We start from the raw sequence: 22,318 nt of genomic DNA, 5'->3' as shown, positions 1-22,318 counted from the left end.
AGAACTTATTGAATATTTTGGTGTAACTCATAACAAAATTAAATATTTACCTAAAACAGTGACGTCGTTACATTAATTAAATAACTTAAAGAAAACTAAACAAAGAATGTATACACATTAAATCTATAAATATAAATACATAATATAATGATATATGTATGTATGCACGTATGAATGTATATACATGTATATATACATACATACGTGCATACATACATAAATATATATATACTATTTTAAAAGTTAACAATTACTTGGAAATGGTCAACCACTTTTGAAATTAAGTAGAAAAATATTTTTTTTTTATAAATTACATATTGCGTTATTCAGCTTTACGACACAAAAAACAAACAAATAAAATTATAATGTTAAAGAAATAAATATTTGAAGAATAAAAAAAAAAAAATAACAACAGTAGGCTATTAATTTAACAAAAAAAAAGAAATAGAATAAAGAAAAATAATTGACTAAGATTGTGTGAGTCAATAAAAAAAAGTAGGTAAACAAAATGCCCACTCAATTTTTTTTCTACACCAACACCCAAATATTGTTTTTTTCTAATTATAATTTTTTTTTTTTTATAAACACCAACAGAAACTTATGATATCAAGTCTTGTCTCATGTAAAGAGATCATTATTTGTTGTTGTTGTTCCTTAACGATAATTTATACAACAATTTTATTTATATCTAAATTTATACATTTTGTAAATAATAATTCTGATAATAATTACAAAAATATCATTATGTAACTAAAGTCTAAGTTATGTACAATAAAAAATGTACATGCGTATTTCATGTGTAAAATTTGATCCTATCACAGTGATTGTGTACAGTTTAAAACGCATTACATTATAACATAACAATTATTAAGACTATTTATTAAAGTATTGCGACGATATGGTACAAGAAAATTGGTAAAAATACTCGTATGGCAATAATAATTATGTTAATTCATCCACTTACGGCAGTTGGGCGCACCACAATTACATGGAATCTTATGTTGATCGTCTTCTATATCAAATTGGTAGTCATACGCCAACTGTAAGGATAACACGATTAGTAAAAAATTATCATATAAACACACAAAGTAAAAAAACAAAGGTATTTTACTATACCTCTTCGCCCCTAGCGATTCTTCGTTTAGCAAATATTATAATACGCAGCTCTCTGTCCACTTCGACCTTCTCAGTTACGCAATTAGGGTTACAAGAATGATTGATATACCGAGCTAAACCACCGGATATAGTTGCGTCGACCACGCGATCATCATCCAATCGGAACATGTATATACCACGGTTCTGATAAGTTAAAATAGTTTTTTTATAAACACAACGCTTCGGATATAACAATTTAGGATAACAATTCATTACCTTCGCCTCATATAATTTCTCTCGGTAATCGCACAACTGTGAGCGAATTATTTCACCTATGTATTCAATGACCATGGTGTGTTTCTCCAAATCTCGAGCCGCATACAATCCCAAACCCTGAATTTTAGACCTGAATACATTTGTTAGCGTTAGATATGTTGATTTTTACTGTGATTATAATAATAATAATAGTTTACCTAGCTAAATAAACATTGTTCCTCCACTCCTGCTTCATTTTTTTGTACTGCGACGATTTAGAATGAACAAAATGTTTGGAATATGGACACGTAGGAGGTGCCGATAAATCTAGTTGACTTAGCAATGATGAACTATGAGTAGAAGTAAATGAACGAGGTATGTGAGATCGTAGTTTTCCCGGTAGTACTACTCTGCGGCGACCTTCACAACGGGCACATCCACTCGGATTAACGGCTAAGGGTAGCTCTAAAAGCGGATTCCGTCCATAACGGAATCGATAATCAGTCAGTGTTTCGATGCCTAAATAAAAATTGCCAATAATGATTAAATAATAATCGAATGAATAAAATATCATAATTTGACATTTGTTTTTTTTTTTACATTTTTTAATTATAATAAAGAATAAAATTATTCCGACCTGGTAAACTTTCCAAAATTCGAACAATAGCTGGTTCAGTAAGACCAAATAAGCTGTCCCCGCTTACATGTTGGGGATGAAGTTTTAATATGTTATTAGACGATCTCAAACTAGCAATAGCAGAAAGGACTCTGGACCAAACTGCTCGTGGACTAGAATCTTTAAGCTCTAAATCATCGTGATCGGCTTCCTGTACAACAATTCTAAACTCTGGCCGACCATTGACTTCATGAATAGAACATATATATTTGCATCGTTTGTTTAAAACTCTCATACTCCAAAAAAGTCGAACCTATGTGTAAATATTGATAAAATAATTGTTTAATACTGTTGATTAAAAATAGCTTAAAATTATAATATTAACTTACCACTTTGAAACCAATCGGATAAATAGCAGTGGTTGTATGGAAAGCGTTTAGTTGATGAGGTAATAGCTGACCGATATTGAGAAGTGTCAAACTGCCAACTCGAATCAAGAACTGATGAGAACTAGAATGGTGCATTACTGCAGCAACCTGACGGTTCTCGTCTCTGTCGATGTACACTCGACGATGTACAGACAAGGTGGTCAACTCATTATCTTTATCACTTTTAGGAGCATGCCCGCTACAATATAAAGTTTTATTTTTATAGAATACGGCATCATCTTTAACAGCACAAGGCAGATGATAATTTGATGAACAACGATGTTTATAGCATTTTAGTGTTGCTCCAGGCTGTTGACACACTATACATTCAATGCTGAGCGACTGTCGTAAAGCAATATCGACTTTCATTAAAGCGCCGTTAATGGTCTCATAAACTTCATCAGACCACAAGGCACAATTTAAATGTACCCATTTATCCACATCGAAATTCAACAATCTGAAAAATACACACACAAATAAAAAATATTAATAAAATAAAGTTCACTTTATAATTATTTACATACCTAGACGGTCCATCAGACACACCATCACTAAACTGATGGCAAAACAAGCACTTCCGCTTATCTTCTGGTTGCTTTGGAGACATTACAGTGATACCCATGCGAAACAGCATCTAAAAATTAAATGAAAATAAATAACACATAAATGCACTAATGAGATTCATACAAAAAGTTATACAGGGTAACATACTTCCATTAATTCTTTTTCGGTGGTTTTCTTATGCTTAGTGAGTGGGGGTGGAAGACTATTAGCACTCCAATATCGGTATACAATGTCTTTATGTAATGACTTTGCTTCTTCGGTCACCATTTCGTTTTTAATTTCATCTTCTTTCAGTAAGGGTTCGTCAACATCCTAAATACCAATACAAATAATAATATAATATTTATAATATATACTTAATAAAAATAGTTTTACCATTTTTACAACAATTTCAGTTTTATTTGATAGATTGTCATCTTCATCCGGTTTTAAACGTTTTGGTGGAGAACCCTCTGATAGATGACTTACATTAGTCGTGGCCTTATTCTTAGATTCTGCAGGAGGGTGTAACAATGACGCAAACGTTTGGAAACACAAAGTACTACAGAAAAATATTTCATCTGTACATTCTTCGGAAGTTAAAAATGGAATTTCACTCGCTTTCTTCTTGACTAAATTATTTAATATGACTAAATCGCAATGGCGACAAAACTTAGCGAAACCATTTAGTATAGTTTGAATGTCGATCGAGGCTCCTTCTTTGCCATCTTTAGTTTTAGATCTATAGAGTCCCAACTTATGCGACATAGGCGTAACACTTCGTTCGGAAACTTTGTAATTGGTTATATCAGGCAAATCGAGTAAGTTTGCTAGGCCTCGAAGAACTCCTATTATGTCATCAGCTGCTTCCGATGTTATCGTTAATGTTACTGTCATAGTATTAGAATCTCGAAGAGGCAGAGCGGGTGATGTCCGTGGAGGCGTTTTACCCACTTGGGTTAACATACTGGGTCTAGCTCCTTGATTTTCCTTATCATCCTCCATGCTAAATTTGTAGTTTGGTCGAGGTTTCAAAGCTAATGGAGCAATGAGATGATGAACTGGAGACATATGTCGAGTAAAATTCAATAGCACATCGTTCGAATTACTATCATCGTCAAAACTTTTCAGACCTACGGAAAAAGTAAAACAATGTAAGTGGTCTCAATATAGCTATCAAATAAAATATTGAGAAAATAAAATTACCAGGAAAGTGAGTTGGAGTTTCACATGCTGCCAATTCAGGTGACGACGAGCTCATAATAGTGTCGGGAGTGTCGTCACGATCTCTGCCAACTTCAAACTTCTTATCTTCGTCTAAAAAATAAAAATAATAATAATAATACATTACATTGCCTCATATTGATGGTTTTTGAATTTATTTGAATTTAAAAACAAATATTACACACATATATAATACATTAGGGGGTGGTCCTTAAATTTGACATGGGGTTGGATGGCTGTCATTCGATTCCAAATATTGAAAAAATATTTTTTAAATTGTTTTCAATTTTTGTTTCATTCCTTTTGTCTCCCTGTTTGCACATCAAATGTATACACTGGGCGCGGGAAGGCTGAATGACAGTATACATTTGATGTTCAAACAGGGAAATTAAGGGAATGAAATAAAAGTCTGAAAACATTTTCCCCATGTCAAATTAAGGACCACCCTAATAATACCCCAATACATTTACTGTATACATATTATTTAATTTTAGGAAACATTGTACTTACTGTCTGACTCAAATTTAAGAGGAACAAATTCTTCACTATAAAATCCTCTCTGAGTAGATGGTTGAGGTAATGGTGAAACCGGTTCTAAATCACCAAACGGTCGTGTGTTATAATAATCACTGTCACCCGGTAGTACACACGAGCCTACATCACCCTTTAAATCTCCATTTTTAAAACTGAAATAAATAATCATATCATTACATTATTTGCAATAAAGCATTTCATAAATATTGTTCATGTTGTTAAGAACAGAGAAGAGAGCAGGACCAAACCATTCATTGAGGCAAGTGAAAAAGTATATAAGGAAATTAAACGTATTTTACCATTTTTTTTCAAATATATTTTATTAAATTATTATGGAAACGTAAACAATTTTTTTTCTAAATCCTATAGAACTTGTTTTTTTACCAACTATGTATATAACTATTTAATACTGTCCAAATCTTTAATTTTGTTTTGGAACAATAATTGTACATAACAATGCTGTTTTGAAGAAACAAACATACTCTAAGAAGTGCTATACATACACGGAAATTGTGGTAGGCGATTTTTATTATTCATACTATAATATAAAAAATGAAGTACCTTAACAAAATACATATGCTGAAGAATAAATATAATTTAAGTAATAATAAAATAGAATATTTTCATTTTAATCTAACAGTTAAGTACACTGTGTACTTACATGTACAATTTAAAAGTGGAGCGATAGTGCAAAGGTAAAACTTACTTGTGCTGAGAAGCTACATCGCCCATGCCAAAAACAGGGCAAGCAGTCAAATTTTGATTTAATGATGGTTCAATAACATTCATAGGCTGAAGTTGACGTAACTGTGCCATAAGGGCATCAATAAATGAGTCATAATCTTCATCAGGTTTTGAGCCCTATGTGACAAACAAAATATCCAACGTATATTATAAAAAATATACATTTTATGAGGTTTGCTATATTAAAAATAATAAACGGCTAATAATGACTATGTCATTAGTTATTAAATGATAATATCAAGAGAACTATGATATATGATATAATAGTAATAGTAATACTATAGTAATAACTAATAACCTTTCTCTGACGTTTTTTCGGAATCATTGTAGAGTTTACATCTTTGCCTTGACTTTGCCTGCGTTTTGCATAATATTGTCTGCGTTTCATTCGTTTTTGATCTAAAGCATAGTGTACAAAATACATTATAATTGCTTCTGAGCTATTAAAAAATTTGAACACATAATTATATAATACAAAACAAATTTTTACCTTGAGGATCCATATTCATTGCGTCGATTGACATATTCATCGAGTTCCCCGAGTCAGCAGGATCCACTACTCTTGTTGAGTTTTGTGGAGACACCAACTCGTCAGAAGACATGATTTCTCTCTTAATGTCTCTCTCAGGACTATAACCAGCCTTTTCGTTTTTATTTTCTTCATCGAATCTCTCTTGCTTAATTGCCGCATTTATTGACTCCATAATTGAATCTGATGTAGCAAGTGTTCGAGACGACAGCGATTGGCCTTGTGTTTGAGGTTGTGATAGAGGTTTAACTGGAGCCTGAGCCTGTACTTGTAATTGTGGCTGTGGTTGTGCCTGTGATTGCGACTGAGGTTGTGTCTGTAACTGAACCTTGGTCTGAGACGACAGTGGTTGTGTTTGTAATTGCTGTTGCTTTTGTAACTGAGGTGGTGTATGCAGTTGAGGTTGCTTTTGTAGCTGAGGTTGTGTTTGCAGCTGTTGTTGCGTTTGCAATGGAGTTTGTGTTTGCAATGGGGCTTGTGTTTGTGAAGACTGAGGTTGTAATTGAGATTGTGGTTGTGATTGAGGTTGTAACTGAATTTGTGGTTGTGATTGAGGTTGTAACTGAATTTGTGGTGGTGATTGAGATTGTAACTGAATTTGTGGTTGTGATTGAGATTGTGTCTGCGGCTGTTGCTGTAACTGTGTTTGTGCTAGTTGCTGCGATTGTGTTTGCGGCTGTTGCTGTAACTGAGTCTGAGATTGAGACTGAGCCTTTTGTGGTAGTTTCGGCGAAGGAGGTGTTTGGGAAACAGGTGTTTGAACTTCTGATCGCTGTTTAACAACTATAGGTTTTGGGGATTCTGATTTTGATTTTACAACTTGAGATTGCTTGTCAACTCCTTCTTCTTTTTTTGGCGAAAGTAAAGACGGAAACAATAAAGGAGGTGTTGGAGATACCGGTCTGGCCAGTTGGGCCTCCAGCGAGGGTACAATTGGTAAACTAATAGCATTAGTCGTGGTCGTTTGATTTGCACAAGCTGTGTTTTGAAGAAGTTGTTTTAATAGTACGTTCTGAGAATCTTCAACCAGTTTCGAGGTGCGAGCATCCTGTTGTTTTTGTACACTTGTCACTGATGGTATCTGAGAAAATGTCTTTGGTTCTTTATCGTCAGGTTTAGATACAACTTGAATTGATTTAGCCAGCGTTGAAGATGCTGCTGTCGTGAAAGATGTTATTGACTCCCAAGGAAAGTTTTGTGAAGAACTCTGCACAACAGATGTAGTACGGGCTGGTAAAACAATTGTTGAATGTTTTGTGTTATCATCTGACTTTGTTGTCTCAATTTTAATGAAACCTTCTTTTTGTTTTGGTGACATAATATTACTCAATATTTGTGCCAAATCTGAACTTTTAAGATTTTCCGACTTGGCTAACAACAAGTTTTGTTTGATCTGAGGATCTTTTATAGAGTCTGAATGATTTAAAATAATAATATTTTTATTTTGAGCAGATGCATGAGATTTAAGTAAATCTGTGACTTTTTTCAAATCATCTGACTGATCGGCCTTTAGTAAGGACAAAACATGATTTTCTTTCTTTTGTGTAGGTGATGATGCCGGTATTATTCCCGGTGTTTCCTGAGTCGACACAAAAGATGATGGTGCTGATTTTGGAACTTTTGCATAAGAATGGAATGAATAACTTGGATTAAGATTGCTTATTTTTTCCTCTATTTCATTTTCAGACTCTTTAGCGTTTTGTTTTTTCCCAACTTCAGTTTTCTTTGTTTCCTCTTGTTGACCAACAAGTGGTTCGGGATCATTTAGTAGCTTATCTAAATTAAAAACTGGTTTCTCAGGCGAACCACTCTTTTCCTCTTGATCACTTTTAATACTATCACCGAGCTCATCAAAAAACATCAGCCTGTTCATTTCTGAAGTTTCGTCATTGGGAAGACCACCGAGTATACTATCATCGTTTTCATTTAGCAATAGATTCGGAGAATTAATTTCTTTATCTATATCTAATAGCTCTTCACCAACTCTGCTTGAATTCAACGATATCTGCCCTGGATCCATATTCATGTGTATTGTCGATATCATTTGTAAATCTGCTAATTCAGTACTGTCTTTTTTACAGTTTTCCAATAAATTAACGTCTTTATAAACTGGTAGGTTTCGAGAGTCTTCGTTAGTCTTTGGCGAAGTTGAGATTATCATTGGATCGGTGTTTATACCTTCTGGAGCTTCTTTTTGTTTGGATATCTGTAACGGGGGAGGCGGAGGAGAAGTAACAGGAGGAGTTCTTGATCCTTCATCGTCTGAATCACCATACTCCAATGATACTAACGATGACACCTTTGAAACTGGTATTGCACTTAATGGCATATCGTTGCTTTTGAATACACTCCTCGTGACTTCATCTTTTGTATCTTTATTAACAAATTGCCTCCCTGTACTCCACATTGGTACTCCACCTTTCAGACCTTGTTTCGAATAACGATATCCTTTAGGTGGTATGAAGTTACGACTACCTCCCCGAAGCCCTAATTTATTATACTGATATCCTTCAGGAGGTACATTGTTATCTTCCCGGTGCTCTTGTTGTTGCTGATCAGACATTAACGGGCTACTACCTACATTTGTTCTTCTACCTGGCATTGGACTAGTTGTTGGTCTTATGTACGGATTTTGTTGCATAGGACTCATTGGTGAGCTTGGTGGTCCTAGATTGTTTCTTGGACTTTGCGACGGCCTTGGACTTGGCGAACTTGGTGGAGGTTGCCCGAATGGTGAAGTTGCAGGTGGATGTGTATACCCTTGAATCATTGGGCTTTGTGGCATCAGGGGCGACGTTGGTTGAATGAACTGAGATTGTTGCCTTGGACTTTGTGATGGCATTGGTGAGTTTGGTGTAAATTGCGAAGGATTGGGAGACTGCACGGGTTGTGAAAATTGTTGAGGACTTTGTGACAACATTGGCGACTGTGCCGATAACATAGGACTATTAGGTTGACAATACTGCTGATTATTTGAAATAGGACTTTGCGGTAGCATTGGTGACAGAGGAGGTTGATTAGGGCTTTGAGGTGGAGGAATTGGAGATTGTTGCTGAGGTTGTACCATTTGCCTGGTATTTTTGCCTTGTGATAGAAGCTGTTGTTGAAGAAACCTTGATTGCTGCTGTCGTTGCAACAACATTTGTTGCTGTTGCTGCTGTCTTAAAATATTGGGATTAATAATTTCACCCGGCTCTTGCTTGTTAACTTGTTGAGATTGTTGTTGCAATATTACTGGTTGTTGCTGTGGTGATAACTGAGTTTGCATCATATTCTGTTGTTGGGGAGAACGTTGTTCTAATTTCTGTTGAATTTGAGCATTGTGATGGGCCATAATGTGCTGTTGCTTAGCTAATTGTATCTGTAGTTGCTGATGTTGGAATAACTTTTGCTGTTGTGTCATATTAGTCTGTCCTTGATTTTGTTGCTGTTGTTGAACTTGTTGTTGTTGTTGAAGTTGTTGCTGTTGAATTTGTTGTGATTGTTGCTGTTGAATTTGTTGAGATTGTTGTTGTTGAATTTGTTGCGATTGTTGTTGTTGAATTTGTTGTGATTGCTGTTGTTGAATTTGTTGCGACTGTTGTTGTTGGATTTGTTGAGATTGATGATGTTGTTGCTGTTGAATTTGTTGCGATTGCGGTGGTTGCTGCTGAACTTGTTGTTGAACTTGTTGTGACTGCTGCTGAACTTGTTGTTGTGGTAGCAAATGCTGTTGTTGAACTTGTTGTGACTGCTGCTGCTGTTGTTGTATTTGAATTGGACTTTGATTATTTTGAGGCTGCATTTGCAGTTGATTCTGATTATTTTGAGACTGAATAATTTGTTGTTGTTGTGAAATGTTTTGTTGTTGGGAAATATTTTGTTGCTGTAACTGTTGAAATTGTTGTTGTTGTTGGAGTATAATGTTTTGTCTTTGTATAACAATTTGATGCCTTTGTTGTGGTGTCAATTCTGTTTTGCCTTCTTGATTACCCGATATAGTTTGTTGAACAAGTATTTGTCTCTGCTGCTGATTTTGGCCGTCATTTATTTGTTTTTGAATTTGTTCTATTTGCTGCAGTAACACTTGCCTTTGTTGCGCTAACTGTAACTGTTTTTGTTGTACAGCTGCTGGATCTTGGTTAGCTGAGTTACTGAGCTGTTGCTGTTGCTGAGATATAAGTATGGCCTTTTGAGTAAGTTTCCTATGTAAAATTAACTGTTGTTGTTGTGGAGTTAATTGCTGGAAAGTTAAACGAGGTTGGGGCTGTTGCGCCTGAGAACCTTGACTTATAGACACGTTTGTAACTACCTTCGAGTTTTGGAAAGTATTAGAAGTATTTACAGATGGCATATGACTTTGCAGAGACACTAGAGTTGGGCGCGCTCTTAGCGTTAAACCATCTGGAGAACGCACAAATTGTATAGGTGTTATACCCGGATGCCTGTAAATAATAATATTAAAATTAAGTTACTCAGTTAGTGATTGGTATAATATATTCTTTTACAATAAATTGATTTACCTGGACAATTGATCTGTAGTATTAGGACTTGAATTTGGTGGTCGTGGACTAGACTGCCCAGGATTTCGTAGCTGTGGAGGCAAACCAGGTCTAGGGGATGGCAAAGATTGTGAATTGTTTGGACTAAATGGATTTTCTTCAGTCTAAAATCAATTGACAATTTTATACTCATTGTTTTGTTATATTATATTTTATAAATTTTACCTGAGATGATAATGGTGTTGAAATACTATTGTGTGGAGACATAGAGTTTTGTTGATGATGCATTGGACCAACAGAATTTGGTGACATCATTACACTAGGAGATTGTGGATTCTCTGCAGGTGTAGGCCTATGTTTATTTTTATATTCCTAAAAAGAAAAATGTTAACTTATATATTAGCTTAAAAAAATAAAAGGAAAAAATACAACACTAATGTAACTCTAGCTTAGCATTAAACTACTGTTGTATTACTGTTTAATTGGACACGGCAAGAATACTTTCACATGAGAACACAACCCAATTGTTAAACATTTTAAAAGATATTTGTTTATATAAACTAGTAAAAGAAATTAATCAAACAATATAATTTTATAAGTAATAATTTCCACAATCATTGTGGGCTAATGACACAATAAATTACTTTAAAAACAATAATTAAAAAATTCACAATTTACCTGAATAATAGCCATATGCTGTTTGTTTTGTTTACGGCTGGTCTCCAACAACTTTTGTAAAACTTGTTGTTCAGCAGTTATTCGTTGAAGTTCAATTGTATCATGATCTGATAACTCATTGCCTTGTTTCCTAGCTACTCTTTGTTTACTATTCATACTCTTCCTCATTTTTCGTAATTTCTGAACTTCACTTTCATAATGTTTTAACTGTTTGGTTACAACATTATTCTGTTCATTAAGCCACACTTCATATGTATGCTGCAATTGACGTTCTTGTTCTGTAGTTATTACATCAGGTGGTGGAGGTGGTGGTGTCAATAATGGAATATTAAATATTGGAACTTTTAAGGCTGTAAAATAAATCCCATTTTTATTTCGGTTAGATTTAGATTAAAAGGTTTAGATTGTTAATAAGCAAAAAATAATTGAACCAACGTTGTTCTGCAAATTGCTGTCTTATTGGTGATTGACAAGGCATTTGCTGAGGTTGAGCCCAGTTTTGAACTGGTTGAGATATAGGTCTTTGCACAAATGTTTGTCTCTGCTGAATGTGCATTTGATCACCAACTTGTTGTTGTATAACTCCTGAACCAACTTAATAAATTATTTGTTAATAATAATAAAATTAATATTAATATTTATTTTAGAACTATATTACTGTTTTAAATTTGGAATTACATAAAACGTTAAATAAAAATGATTACCTTGCTGAATAGGTGGAGATGCTATTGCATTACCACTAGTTGATGAATTCATAACATCAGCCCGCAGTAGTTCAAAATCATCATCACTCATCAGGGCAGGCAGTGAAGAGCCCGCAGATGAAACATTACCGGGAACACCAGTTGAATCAGTATGCTGTCGTTTTTCTTGTTCTCGTTTCTCTTGCTCTAACAAATCTTCCAAAAGCAATGGCTGTTCCTAAAAGAACAGTTTTTTTTTTATTATTTACATTATGTTTTATGTTAACTATAATTAATAATATAAATATTAATGTATAATCATTTTAACAAGCTACAAGCAAAAAAAAAAAGCAAATCATTTTTTTTCCACATAAATAAATGCAGATCATAAATAAGCAGTGCATTTTTATTTAATGAGATGTGCTAAAATTAATTACTACCTATGCTATAATATTTGCTAAATTGCTATTACACCAAGTGCACATGTGATTGGTTAAAAACCAAACAAATATGTCATATGTATAACTATAAATTAAGACTTAAAATAACACCATCAATTGAGAATAATGTTTTTAAATATTTACAGAGTATCCATGAAGGTATTCAGTTTTTCTGACGTTTCAAACTTGTAGGTTTTTTGTAACTGTAGAGTAAGTATACTGTTTAATAACAACAGCAAATCCCATGACAATATGTCTAATTATTTTGTCTTTTTTTTTAATTAACGTTTAAATGCTGACATGTGTAAACCTATCTATTCTCACACTTGCTCCAAAACTATCATTATTTTGTTGTTTAATTTTTTTTGACAATAGCTTTATTAGTGTTTTTAAAACAACTTTTTAAATTAAATTTATTAGCAATTTATTTAATTGCTTAACCTAATTACTTTATCAAGATATTTAGGCTAAAATATCAGAAAAAAAAATAATTTTCTTGTTTTATAAGTTATTATAGAACAACTATAAATTAAATTAAATTGTATTAATACTGTTAACGGACCTTATTTATAAAGTTTAAACATAATAATAAAAAATTATTTAGTTAAAAAAACGTTTTAAACTATATGAGTATTATGGTTAAAACAGATATAAAATTGTTCAACTTTATTAGTATTGCAAAAAATCATTAGTTCAACTCAATTATCAAAAAACTATTTTTTATTTTATTTTAATTTACAATTTAGCAAACCAAGGACTAAGTCATAAATTATTATTTTATGCGATTTTATTAATTCAGTAAATTACAGAACCATGTAAAATGTAAATCCATGAAAATCTCAATAAAAATAGTGTTATAACTAATACTAGGTATTGGTTAATGTGATTGTGATTAGTAGTGCTAAAATACATTTTTGAGATAATAGTGTTTTGCCTCAAATATGAAAAACAATTATTAAGGTGATTTATTCTAATATTATTATCTTCCTATAAATTGATGATGAACAATTATAATTATCAAAAATATACGGAACACTTTTAACATGGATATGATATTGGGTTGGGGGTCAATCAGAAAATCTGTGCGTGCGTGTGTCACGCTGAACTTTACCGAGTATATATATATAATAAGAGATAAAACATTCAATATTAGAAAGTACCAAAAAGTACTAGGGTCCTATAGTGTACATTAAGACATATCCATGTTCCTGTGTACTTCCGTGCATAGGAGGTCATGCCCACTTTTTTTCTTTTGAGTCAAAACAAAATCTAATATATCTTGCTAAATAGTGATTTCATTAAATTCAAAATGTGAAGGAAATTGTGTTGTGCGAGTAGTATAATTATGTTTTATTATTATTATATTTTTATTTATCATAGGCGTGCACTAATTCCATTGACTGATCGAGTCTGAAACAATTTGAATAAGTGCACCTAACACTTTTTTTTGGAGACTCAAAACAACAATTTGATGTACATTTTTATTTTAACTATTATTCTTATAATAATGAGAGGAACTATTACATGCCATCTAACCTAAATTTGCTTTTTTATTTAACACACTAATGGTTTCAATAATTATTATTTCATAACAATTGAATTTATAAACATACATTTGTAGTATTCTATTATATGGTTGTGAAACGTAGACGATAGGAAGATACGAGAGAGATAGACTGGAGGCGATAGAGATGTGGCTGTGGAGGAGAATGACAGGAACATGCTAGATAGAACATAAAATGATTGAAGCAGCTGGGCTAAGTTAATGAGAGAAGAACAATGATGAATGCAATAATGAAAAAAAAAATAAGGCTAATTCGACATCTGCTTGGGCACTATCAGTTTATCACCATCATGATAGAAGAGAAAAAAAACGGTAAAAGAACCAGAGGACGACAAGAAAACAGAAAGGGACAGACATGAATGGCTACAACGACAAGGCTTGGCCTTTAGAAGCTGATGATGATGATTTCATAACAAAATAAATAATATAATTTTTTTTTATAATAAGTATGATCTGTGAGGTCTGTAAAAAATATTTTTTTTTTAACAAAGGTAAACTCAAAAAAAGCTAATTACATTATTGTACACACAATATTGCTTTTAACCAATTATTATATATAATATTTCCAACCTTGTAAGATTCACATAAAAGTTTTTCTTGAGACTGATTTTATAACTTTAAAATATAATAATAATTTCTACAGATTGTTAATGCTCTAATTTTACAATGCTGTTTCCCCAGTACCAACTTCTTTTTTTAAATAGTTACATACTAATTTGTCTGAGAGAAATTATTAACTAAGCTATTTTGAAAGTCATAATTAATAACCAATAATTGCCATTTACTGACTTTTTCATAATATACAAAAAAAAGTTTTTCCTAATAATTTATATTCTTCAAATCATAAGTGTACATTTGTAAGATTTTTCAGGACCCTCTCTTAATCACTGCCCTGTCATATCCAGACTTGATCACTCTGTGTGCACGCCTATGGAATTATTTTGTCATTTAACTCAAAATATATCTGACGTCATACAATTTTGTTTTATTTGTGTAATTACCTGAAGCAACAATGGTCTTCTCTGCACTTGAACGCCCATAAGACCGTGCAATACCATATCACTCTGTGGTAAATGAGCCCTCATACGTATCTGAAGGGCCATATTTGTTAGTAAAATCCCAAAATTGTATTTATTTAAATATTATTTTATACATAAAAAAAAAATCACCCAAAATGTGTTTAAAATTAAAGAGCATACATATAACTAAGTATATACCATGAGAATTTACTCATTACATACTACTTAATATGCTACAATTTACTCATATATACATAATGAGTAAATCCTCATGGCGTATTTTAATATACAAATATTGTAGTTTTAAATAAATGAATGTTCTCAGAGTAAAATCCAGCATATTGATGTTACATTACAGTTGGGCTTAAAAGTTAAACAGCTTGGAAGAATAGAGTTTAAAGAAAAATGACATGCAAATGTTTTTTTCAGTCTAAATAAAATCATCTAATTATTGCAAAAATAGAAACCATTGAAGGGATTGCAACCAAAAATTGAGCTACTGTATGATAATAAACAAAATAAAAATTTTACCTGATTGTGTCCAGGATATGGTGGAGGAGGGCCCGGATACGGCGGAGGTGGGGCTAGTTGACGTGTTTGAACTTGTTGAACAGCTCCTTGTGGTATAATTTGTGATGAAACACCCATCATTCGATTTGGAACCATTGTACGTTGCATTTGAATTAGACGCTGTTGCTGTTGTTGTTGTTGTTGTTGTTGTTGTTGTTGTTGTTGTTGTTGCTGTTGCTGCTGCTGTTGATGATGTTGTGGTACAGAGACTAACATAAAATTAAAAATATTAATTATGTATTATTATTACTTATTAGTGATAAAATTTGATAATATTTAATCAAAAAATGTAATATTATTTAATAATAGTTTTTTTGTTTGTTATTTATTATAATTTATTATTTTTTTGAATGCCTAAACAACTTTTTTAATGTCTATTACTTTTTTTGAAATATTATGCAGTTTGTGTGACTACAAAACTAGGTTAAAATCAAACGCAAGATCGCTTGGTCTTGAGACTTATATTGAATTTTTTTAATTAAGATGTGGTTTTAAATACATTTCTAAAATATGATAAAATTTTAAATAATCTAAGATATATAGAAAGTTTATTTTAAAAAATTTGTATTCATAAAAATAAAATATATATATTAATTGAGTATTATATTCAAAAATATTTGGAGGATTATCAAAAAAAAAAAAAAAAAATAGATTTAATAGTTTTACCTGTACCAATAGTTGTCATTTTTGGTAATGAATGATTATTGTTACCCGAAAAGTTAGCCATGAAGTTCATATTATTTTCTCTATTTTGCATCACATTACTAAGTTGATTACTTTGATTTTGAACAATCTAAAAAAACACAAGAACCATTCACAATAGATAAAAATAATTAGTGTAAAAAATAACTTACATGTGTATTAATGTTTGCTGAATTTTCTATTTTTGGTGTTATTTCTTGTTCCAACCTTTCAATACCTAAAGCCTGAGGCACATTATTATCATCTTTTTGATCATTTAAACTTCCTAATCTCTGTAAATCATCTGAATCTTCTTTAGATTTAATATCAGTTTCACCAGAAGACTTGTCATTTGACACTGGTTTATTATGTGTACTTTTATTGGATTCTTCATCATCAACAAGATCATACAATATGTTTGTTTTATTACCACAATCCAAATTGTCCAACTCAGGATCAGCATACTCAAGTATATTAAAATCAGCACCCATTTCAGCTGTAAAAAATCATATATTAATTTAAATGAAAATGTATATTAAAAACCCAGTAACAGATGGCAGATGGAAGCTTTTCTGCTCTTATTTATAATTGTTTGCCACCCTATAAATGCAAAGTACAATTATTTTACTACAATAGCATGAAGAAACATAATATTCAATAAATAATAACTGAGGAGCATAGTGTGCCACTACAGTTGCTGTTCAGCGCTACATCTAGCATTACTAGATCCCAGAGAGATAACCACCTGAGAATTTTTATAACCTAACCTAACCTAACCTAACTCACACTAATGTTTCAAAAACCTTATTGTTCCAAATCTAACAATAGCCTAAAAATTAAAATGTACCCTGAGCAATAACCTAAATGCTAAAAATGAGCAGCCGTCAGCCATAAAAAAAAAAATGGTTTATGGTTCACATAAAATTGCATTTAACCACCAAGCACTCGTAGATGCGATGTTATTTTGGTATTTCTTAAAAACAGAAATTAAATTGTGGTAAAAATGGTGTACTGCAATGGTGACCGCCATCAAAATTTTTTTAATGCGACTGCTGCTTGGAGATTAATGCAGATATATCCAAATTTAAACATTTAATATAATAATCAAGTCATAAAAAATTTACCTAGCAGTTCGTCGTCATCATCTAAATCGCCCAGCACGCCATCAACTTCGCCAATATTATGACTGTCACCTTCTTGTAATTTTTCTAACTCATCGGTTACGTTATCAGGCATGTCTTCATTTCTAGAATCTATATTGTCAGCACCTAAATAAAAATATTCAGCGATTATTAAAAAAAAAAAATGTTTTCTATTATAATAATATTCTACTACATTTTATTGAGTTTTGTTGAGTTTGCTGCTGCAGAACATCGTTATTTCTACCAATAGATGCAGTATTTTGATTAACTATGTTCTGTGGCAATGAACTTGGATCGCATATAACTGATGAAACATCACTGATAGGAGCATATTTTTGATCCATGTTATTTTCGCTAGTATCTTTTAATGAAAAAAAATTAGTGACACATCTCCTTACATAAACATATTTATTAATATATACCTGAAAAATGCTGATGTTGTTGTTGTTGTTGTAATTGTTGTTGCTGCTGCTGCTGCTGCTGCTGCTGTGTGTTGATGTTGTGAATGCTGTATTACTTCATAAGGCCTAGGATTCTGTTGAGTTAATGCCTGTTGTGTAATTGGACTTTTAATACCACCTCCACTAAAATGAGCAGCATTCATGTTATTGCTGATCACAGATCCTGGCGTTGCAGATCGTTGTTGTTGAATTAACAATCGAAAACGAGGATCCGTCTAAATAATTAAAATGGAACATGGAGTAAATAAATAATAACGCAAATAAAAATACCCAAAATAACACGCAAATAAATTATAAATTTAAATACTGTTTTAAAAATATAGTGGGTTTTTACATGATATTTTTGGTCTGTAATACGATGTCTTATGACCATTTGTGCATTTGGAGCACCTATTTGCTGGAAAGGCATTCGCTGAGTTTTAACAGCACTTGGAGGTAATGGTTGCCGGAAAGTAGGTCCAGACGTGGGTGGCGTATTATCAAATTCTTGACTTTGAACATTTTGTGTATTAATATCTTGATTTTGAGATTCTTCTGAATTCCACATTCGCTGATCAGCAGGAATATCTTTTTTGAACTGCTGACGTTGAAGCAATTCTCTTAGATGTCTAGTCATTTCTTGGTTAGCTTGAGGCGATGAAAACACATCTTCACGACCACGTGGTGATGTAGGATTGAAATGAATATTTCTCTGTTGCTGACCAACAGAAGGTGTTGATATTGGTGGACTAAATAAATCAGTTGCACCTTGCGTTGGTTGAGCACGAGTATACTGTGGTGAAGGTGATGCTGATGCCGGACTTACAACTCGAGTCACTTTTAAAACAGGTGAAGGATATGGAGACCTGGATTGTTGTTGTGAACTCGCACTACCTGGACTCTGCAGAGGTGTAAGTGAACCATCCTAAATAAGTTATTATGTAATTTAATATGTATTTATTTAATATACATAAATTAATATTATTATTTGTATATTATATCATATTCAATATAATACCTGATTCGTAGACACTTGTAGTTGAGTAGCTAAATGTGATGAATGAACTAGAACTTGTTGATCAGAATTAGCAAATTGATTAGTGTCAATAGATAAATTTCTTTGCTGTACTGGTAATCTTTGATAAACTTCAAATTAAAAAAAAAAAAAAAAACAATAAAAATTACCATAAATACAGTGAGTTTGTATTTAACAAATTTTTATTTACCTTGACCTCGTGGATCTTGTACTACTTGCTGTTGTTGAGCTGCTTGAGCCTGTTGCTGTCGCATTGCTTGCAAATGTTTCCATTGACGTTCATTTTCAGCTTCCCTTGATCTTTGTTGAGATATCATTTTATCTTGATCCTATCGCACCACATTTAAAATATATTAATTTTATCATACATTTTAAGTCATTATTTAAAAAAAAAAAGTATAAACAATAAATTTAGTATAAAAGCTAAGAAAGTTTACAATACACAAGCGACGTTCATCCAGTATGTCTACCAATATTTAAACAAATTATAAAAACAGAAAAAAATAATTTTTATATACTTGAAATTTTTTATTTTATACGTATAAAATACATTGTAGACCCCTTAAACAAAATTTACATTCTGTTAAAAAATTAAAAAATATTAACTATAATAAATAAATATTAATGAAAAATATAAATGAAACACACAAATGCATAGAATATAGCTCAATACAGAAATTCTACATAAGTATGTTTAGGTGAAAAAAACAAGTAAAACTGATGGCCCGAATAGTATAACTTTTTTATTATGTCTTAAGTCGTCTGCGATATCAATCAAATTGTTTTTAAAAATATTGATTAGATAAATTATAATTAAGATTGTTGAATTTTTTTTTGTTAAGGGGGCGGCTTAACGGAGTTTTGAGGGATCTTAACAAAAATTGAATTACCAAAAATATATAAGTTGTTATTAATAAATATATATATGTTTAGCTTTAAAATAAGAATTTATGAAGTTGCCTACAAAAAAAACCTTAAAAATAAGGGATATAATGTCCTCTTAAAAATTCACATTAGAAACCACAACATAAACTCATATCATAAACAAATTAATTGACTGTTATGCCAAAACGAGAGTTTGAATACCTAAATTTAAAAATTTAAAACAATATACTGGCAGCATACTTAATAAATTAGCTTGTACATTTGAAGCTATAAACATACAGAGAAAATTAAAAGAAGTTGGTTACTGATCATTAATAATACATGTATTTTTTACTAAAAAGAAGATACCACCGTAAAACCATAACTTTATTATAATAATTATAAATTCTTAACACTATGTATAATGTATACCTTAATGTTATAAGTAAAAATATGTATTGTTTTAAAACAACATATAGATTTCTTTAATTAGTCAACGCTAACAACTTAATTCAATAACTACTAAAAAAAACTAAAATAATAAGCTGTTCTACAAAAACTACATACTTCACACCATGCTGTAATTTATTTAGTATAGCAATTAAATAGTTAATTTTTTACTGTATCAAAAGTGTCTACCAAAAATATATAAAAAAAATTTAACCTTATAATTCATAATTCCTATTACAGGAAAGGTTCTTGAATAGATATTCAAATAACGAGTTGTTTTAAAAGTAATTTATTACATATGGTATACACTTTCTGACTACAGTATTTTTAACATTATTTCAATTAATTAATTACCACCACCATTACCACTAACAATTATAAGCCTAACAAGTAACATCTATCAAAACCAAATTTGCATATAAATTGTATATAATATTTTATAACGGCTACTGGAAAAATTATATGGTTTTTTAAAATAATAATTCTAAAATTATTAAATTAGAACAGCATTTGCAAATGATTTAATTAAAAAAATATTGAAAACTACACAAATATATTTGCAAGTCTCAGAAACACACCAAGATTACATTGGGTTTAAAGCACATACTGGTAGCTGGGTATAACTAAAAAAATAAAAAAACGTTTAATTAAATAACGAAAAATGAATTATGCTGGACAGACAATCTCCAAAGAAAATTATATCCCAGAACGTGCAAGTGAACGCTCACCACAGGGTCATAGGTCTCTTGGCCAAGGGACGGGAGTGTGCGCATTATCTCGGACGGTGTTAGTACACGTATTTGTTGGTCAGACAGCGGAGGTGAAGTGCTGACCGAATTATTAGTACTGGTAGCGGTAATATTAGTTTTAGAACCCTCAGTGCCTGCCGATGATGAATCATTTCGTACCAACTGAACGTTTCTTATAGTACCAGTTGGTTGTGATGTGATTATATGCAATAGATTATTACGTGTATCATTTTGATTTTTGGCATCTAATGTAGCTATGATTGAGTTAGACATTATTAAAGAAGGAACTGTTTGTATTATATGTATACTATTTGGAGGATAATGCAGAGTCCCTCTTTCTGATGAACCTGATGCCACATATTGATATTGGATTTGTTCAGATGGGTTTTTCTCAGTAGGAATTATATGTATAGTGCGTAAATTTACAGGATTAGGAGATGGTGGATTTGGTATAACTGGTATATACTGTATTGTTGATGGATGAGTAGGAATAGTCGTAGGAAATGTTTGTTGTGGAGGATTAGGTTCAGGTTCAGGTTGAGGCTGTGTTTGAGGATGGGGTTGTGGTTGTGGTTGCGGTTGTGGTTGGGATTGAGGTTGAGGTTGAGATTGGGTTTTGGTTTGGGGTTCAGGTTGGGGTTCAGGCTCAGGATCATTAGACTGAGGAGGAGATTGCGAGTTAGTATGACCATCACCAGCGGCGATTAGTATTGCGGGTTGCATCAGTTCTTTAGTGGGACACACCTCTCCACTGTTAATTGTTGGACTCTGGGTTGCACTGGACGTTGAGCTGGTCCGATTGTCGCTACTGGCACTGTCATCCTTCACGGTCTGTTTGTTGTTATAGCACGGGCGCCAATAAAGAAACAAATCCCAAAAGCAACACAATGAGAACATATCAACTTATAGACAATAACACTCTAGCAGTACTTAAATTTATTTTAATTTCGAATTTTTCCCTTTATGTAATACTATTGAAACATATTGTTGTAATTATAATTTATACTTATACAAATCATTAAACTACTCCACTGCTTAGCAAAAATATAACTTTTTTTTTTTTTTACAATAACCACAGATTTATATTTGAGGATTTTTAATGGCAGCGATTTTTTCCCATTTATCGCTATAAGTTTAATAAAGTATATTAACCCTACATAGGCTGCTTAAGCAGTTCCTGAAAATATATAATAATTGAGGACTAAAAAATGGGATACCAGAAAATCAATTTGGTTCTATACCAGTAAGGTCAACAATATAGCCAATAATTTGCATGAAGCAATAAGTTACAAAAAAAAAAACGGGGAGAAAAGAACATTTCTACTTTGAAGTATGATTTTAAAGATATGGAAAAATACAACAAAGTGCCAAGAGAGATTTTGTGACCAGTTTTAAGAGAGAAAAGTGGCCCAGTTAAATTGTATAGAGGATACATTGAATGAAGGAATAAATAAGAACTTGAGTGAGTATGTTGAAACATAAGAATTTCTAATAAGTGTTAATCATCAAAAATCATTAAGCCCGTACTTTTTTCCTTAGTAATCGATAACCTA

The 22,318-nt window shown here is 32.0% G+C and overlaps 1 protein-coding gene across 1 annotated transcript in view; it reads right to left on the bottom strand.

The window, feature by feature from the left end:
- Positions 1-245: 245 nt before the first annotated feature.
- The window catches only part of LOC126840746 (histone-lysine N-methyltransferase 2C-like), a 33,700-nt gene continuing 11,627 nt past the window's right edge, over positions 246-22,318 (bottom strand). Inside the window, exons 23-51 of the mRNA XM_050576672.1 lie at positions 20,745-21,596; positions 18,893-19,031; positions 18,685-18,812; positions 18,022-18,591; positions 17,649-17,902; positions 17,420-17,616; positions 17,209-17,352; positions 16,258-16,580; positions 16,070-16,196; positions 15,365-15,612; positions 11,832-12,048; positions 11,563-11,721; positions 11,128-11,477; positions 10,675-10,821; positions 10,471-10,613; positions 5,930-10,392; positions 5,738-5,838; positions 5,402-5,556; positions 4,672-4,847; positions 4,144-4,254; positions 3,334-4,070; positions 3,106-3,270; positions 2,919-3,028; positions 2,356-2,851; positions 1,988-2,279; positions 1,569-1,869; positions 1,372-1,501; positions 1,117-1,299; positions 246-1,040 (exon numbers count right to left, since the gene is read on the bottom strand). Coding sequence (XP_050432629.1) covers positions 948-1,040; positions 1,117-1,299; positions 1,372-1,501; positions 1,569-1,869; positions 1,988-2,279; positions 2,356-2,851; positions 2,919-3,028; positions 3,106-3,270; positions 3,334-4,070; positions 4,144-4,254; positions 4,672-4,847; positions 5,402-5,556; positions 5,738-5,838; positions 5,930-10,392; positions 10,471-10,613; positions 10,675-10,821; positions 11,128-11,477; positions 11,563-11,721; positions 11,832-12,048; positions 15,365-15,612; positions 16,070-16,196; positions 16,258-16,580; positions 17,209-17,352; positions 17,420-17,616; positions 17,649-17,902; positions 18,022-18,591; positions 18,685-18,812; positions 18,893-19,031; positions 20,745-21,596 — 11,511 coding nt within the window. The 3' untranslated portion in view covers positions 246-947. The remainder of the gene's footprint in view (positions 1,041-1,116; positions 1,300-1,371; positions 1,502-1,568; positions 1,870-1,987; positions 2,280-2,355; positions 2,852-2,918; positions 3,029-3,105; positions 3,271-3,333; positions 4,071-4,143; positions 4,255-4,671; positions 4,848-5,401; positions 5,557-5,737; positions 5,839-5,929; positions 10,393-10,470; positions 10,614-10,674; positions 10,822-11,127; positions 11,478-11,562; positions 11,722-11,831; positions 12,049-15,364; positions 15,613-16,069; positions 16,197-16,257; positions 16,581-17,208; positions 17,353-17,419; positions 17,617-17,648; positions 17,903-18,021; positions 18,592-18,684; positions 18,813-18,892; positions 19,032-20,744; positions 21,597-22,318) is intronic.

Source organism: Adelges cooleyi, unplaced genomic scaffold (assembly GCF_023614345.1).
Source record: "Adelges cooleyi isolate 19-005CV unplaced genomic scaffold, UGA_ACOO_1.1 ACOO_flye_CR_arks_rails_tigmint_CR_PRNA_376, whole genome shotgun sequence".
Classification (NCBI taxonomy): Eukaryota; Metazoa; Arthropoda; class Insecta; order Hemiptera; family Adelgidae; genus Adelges; species Adelges cooleyi.
The sequence above is the reverse complement of the archived record's forward strand: the minus strand, read 5'-3'. Positions and strand labels throughout refer to the sequence as shown.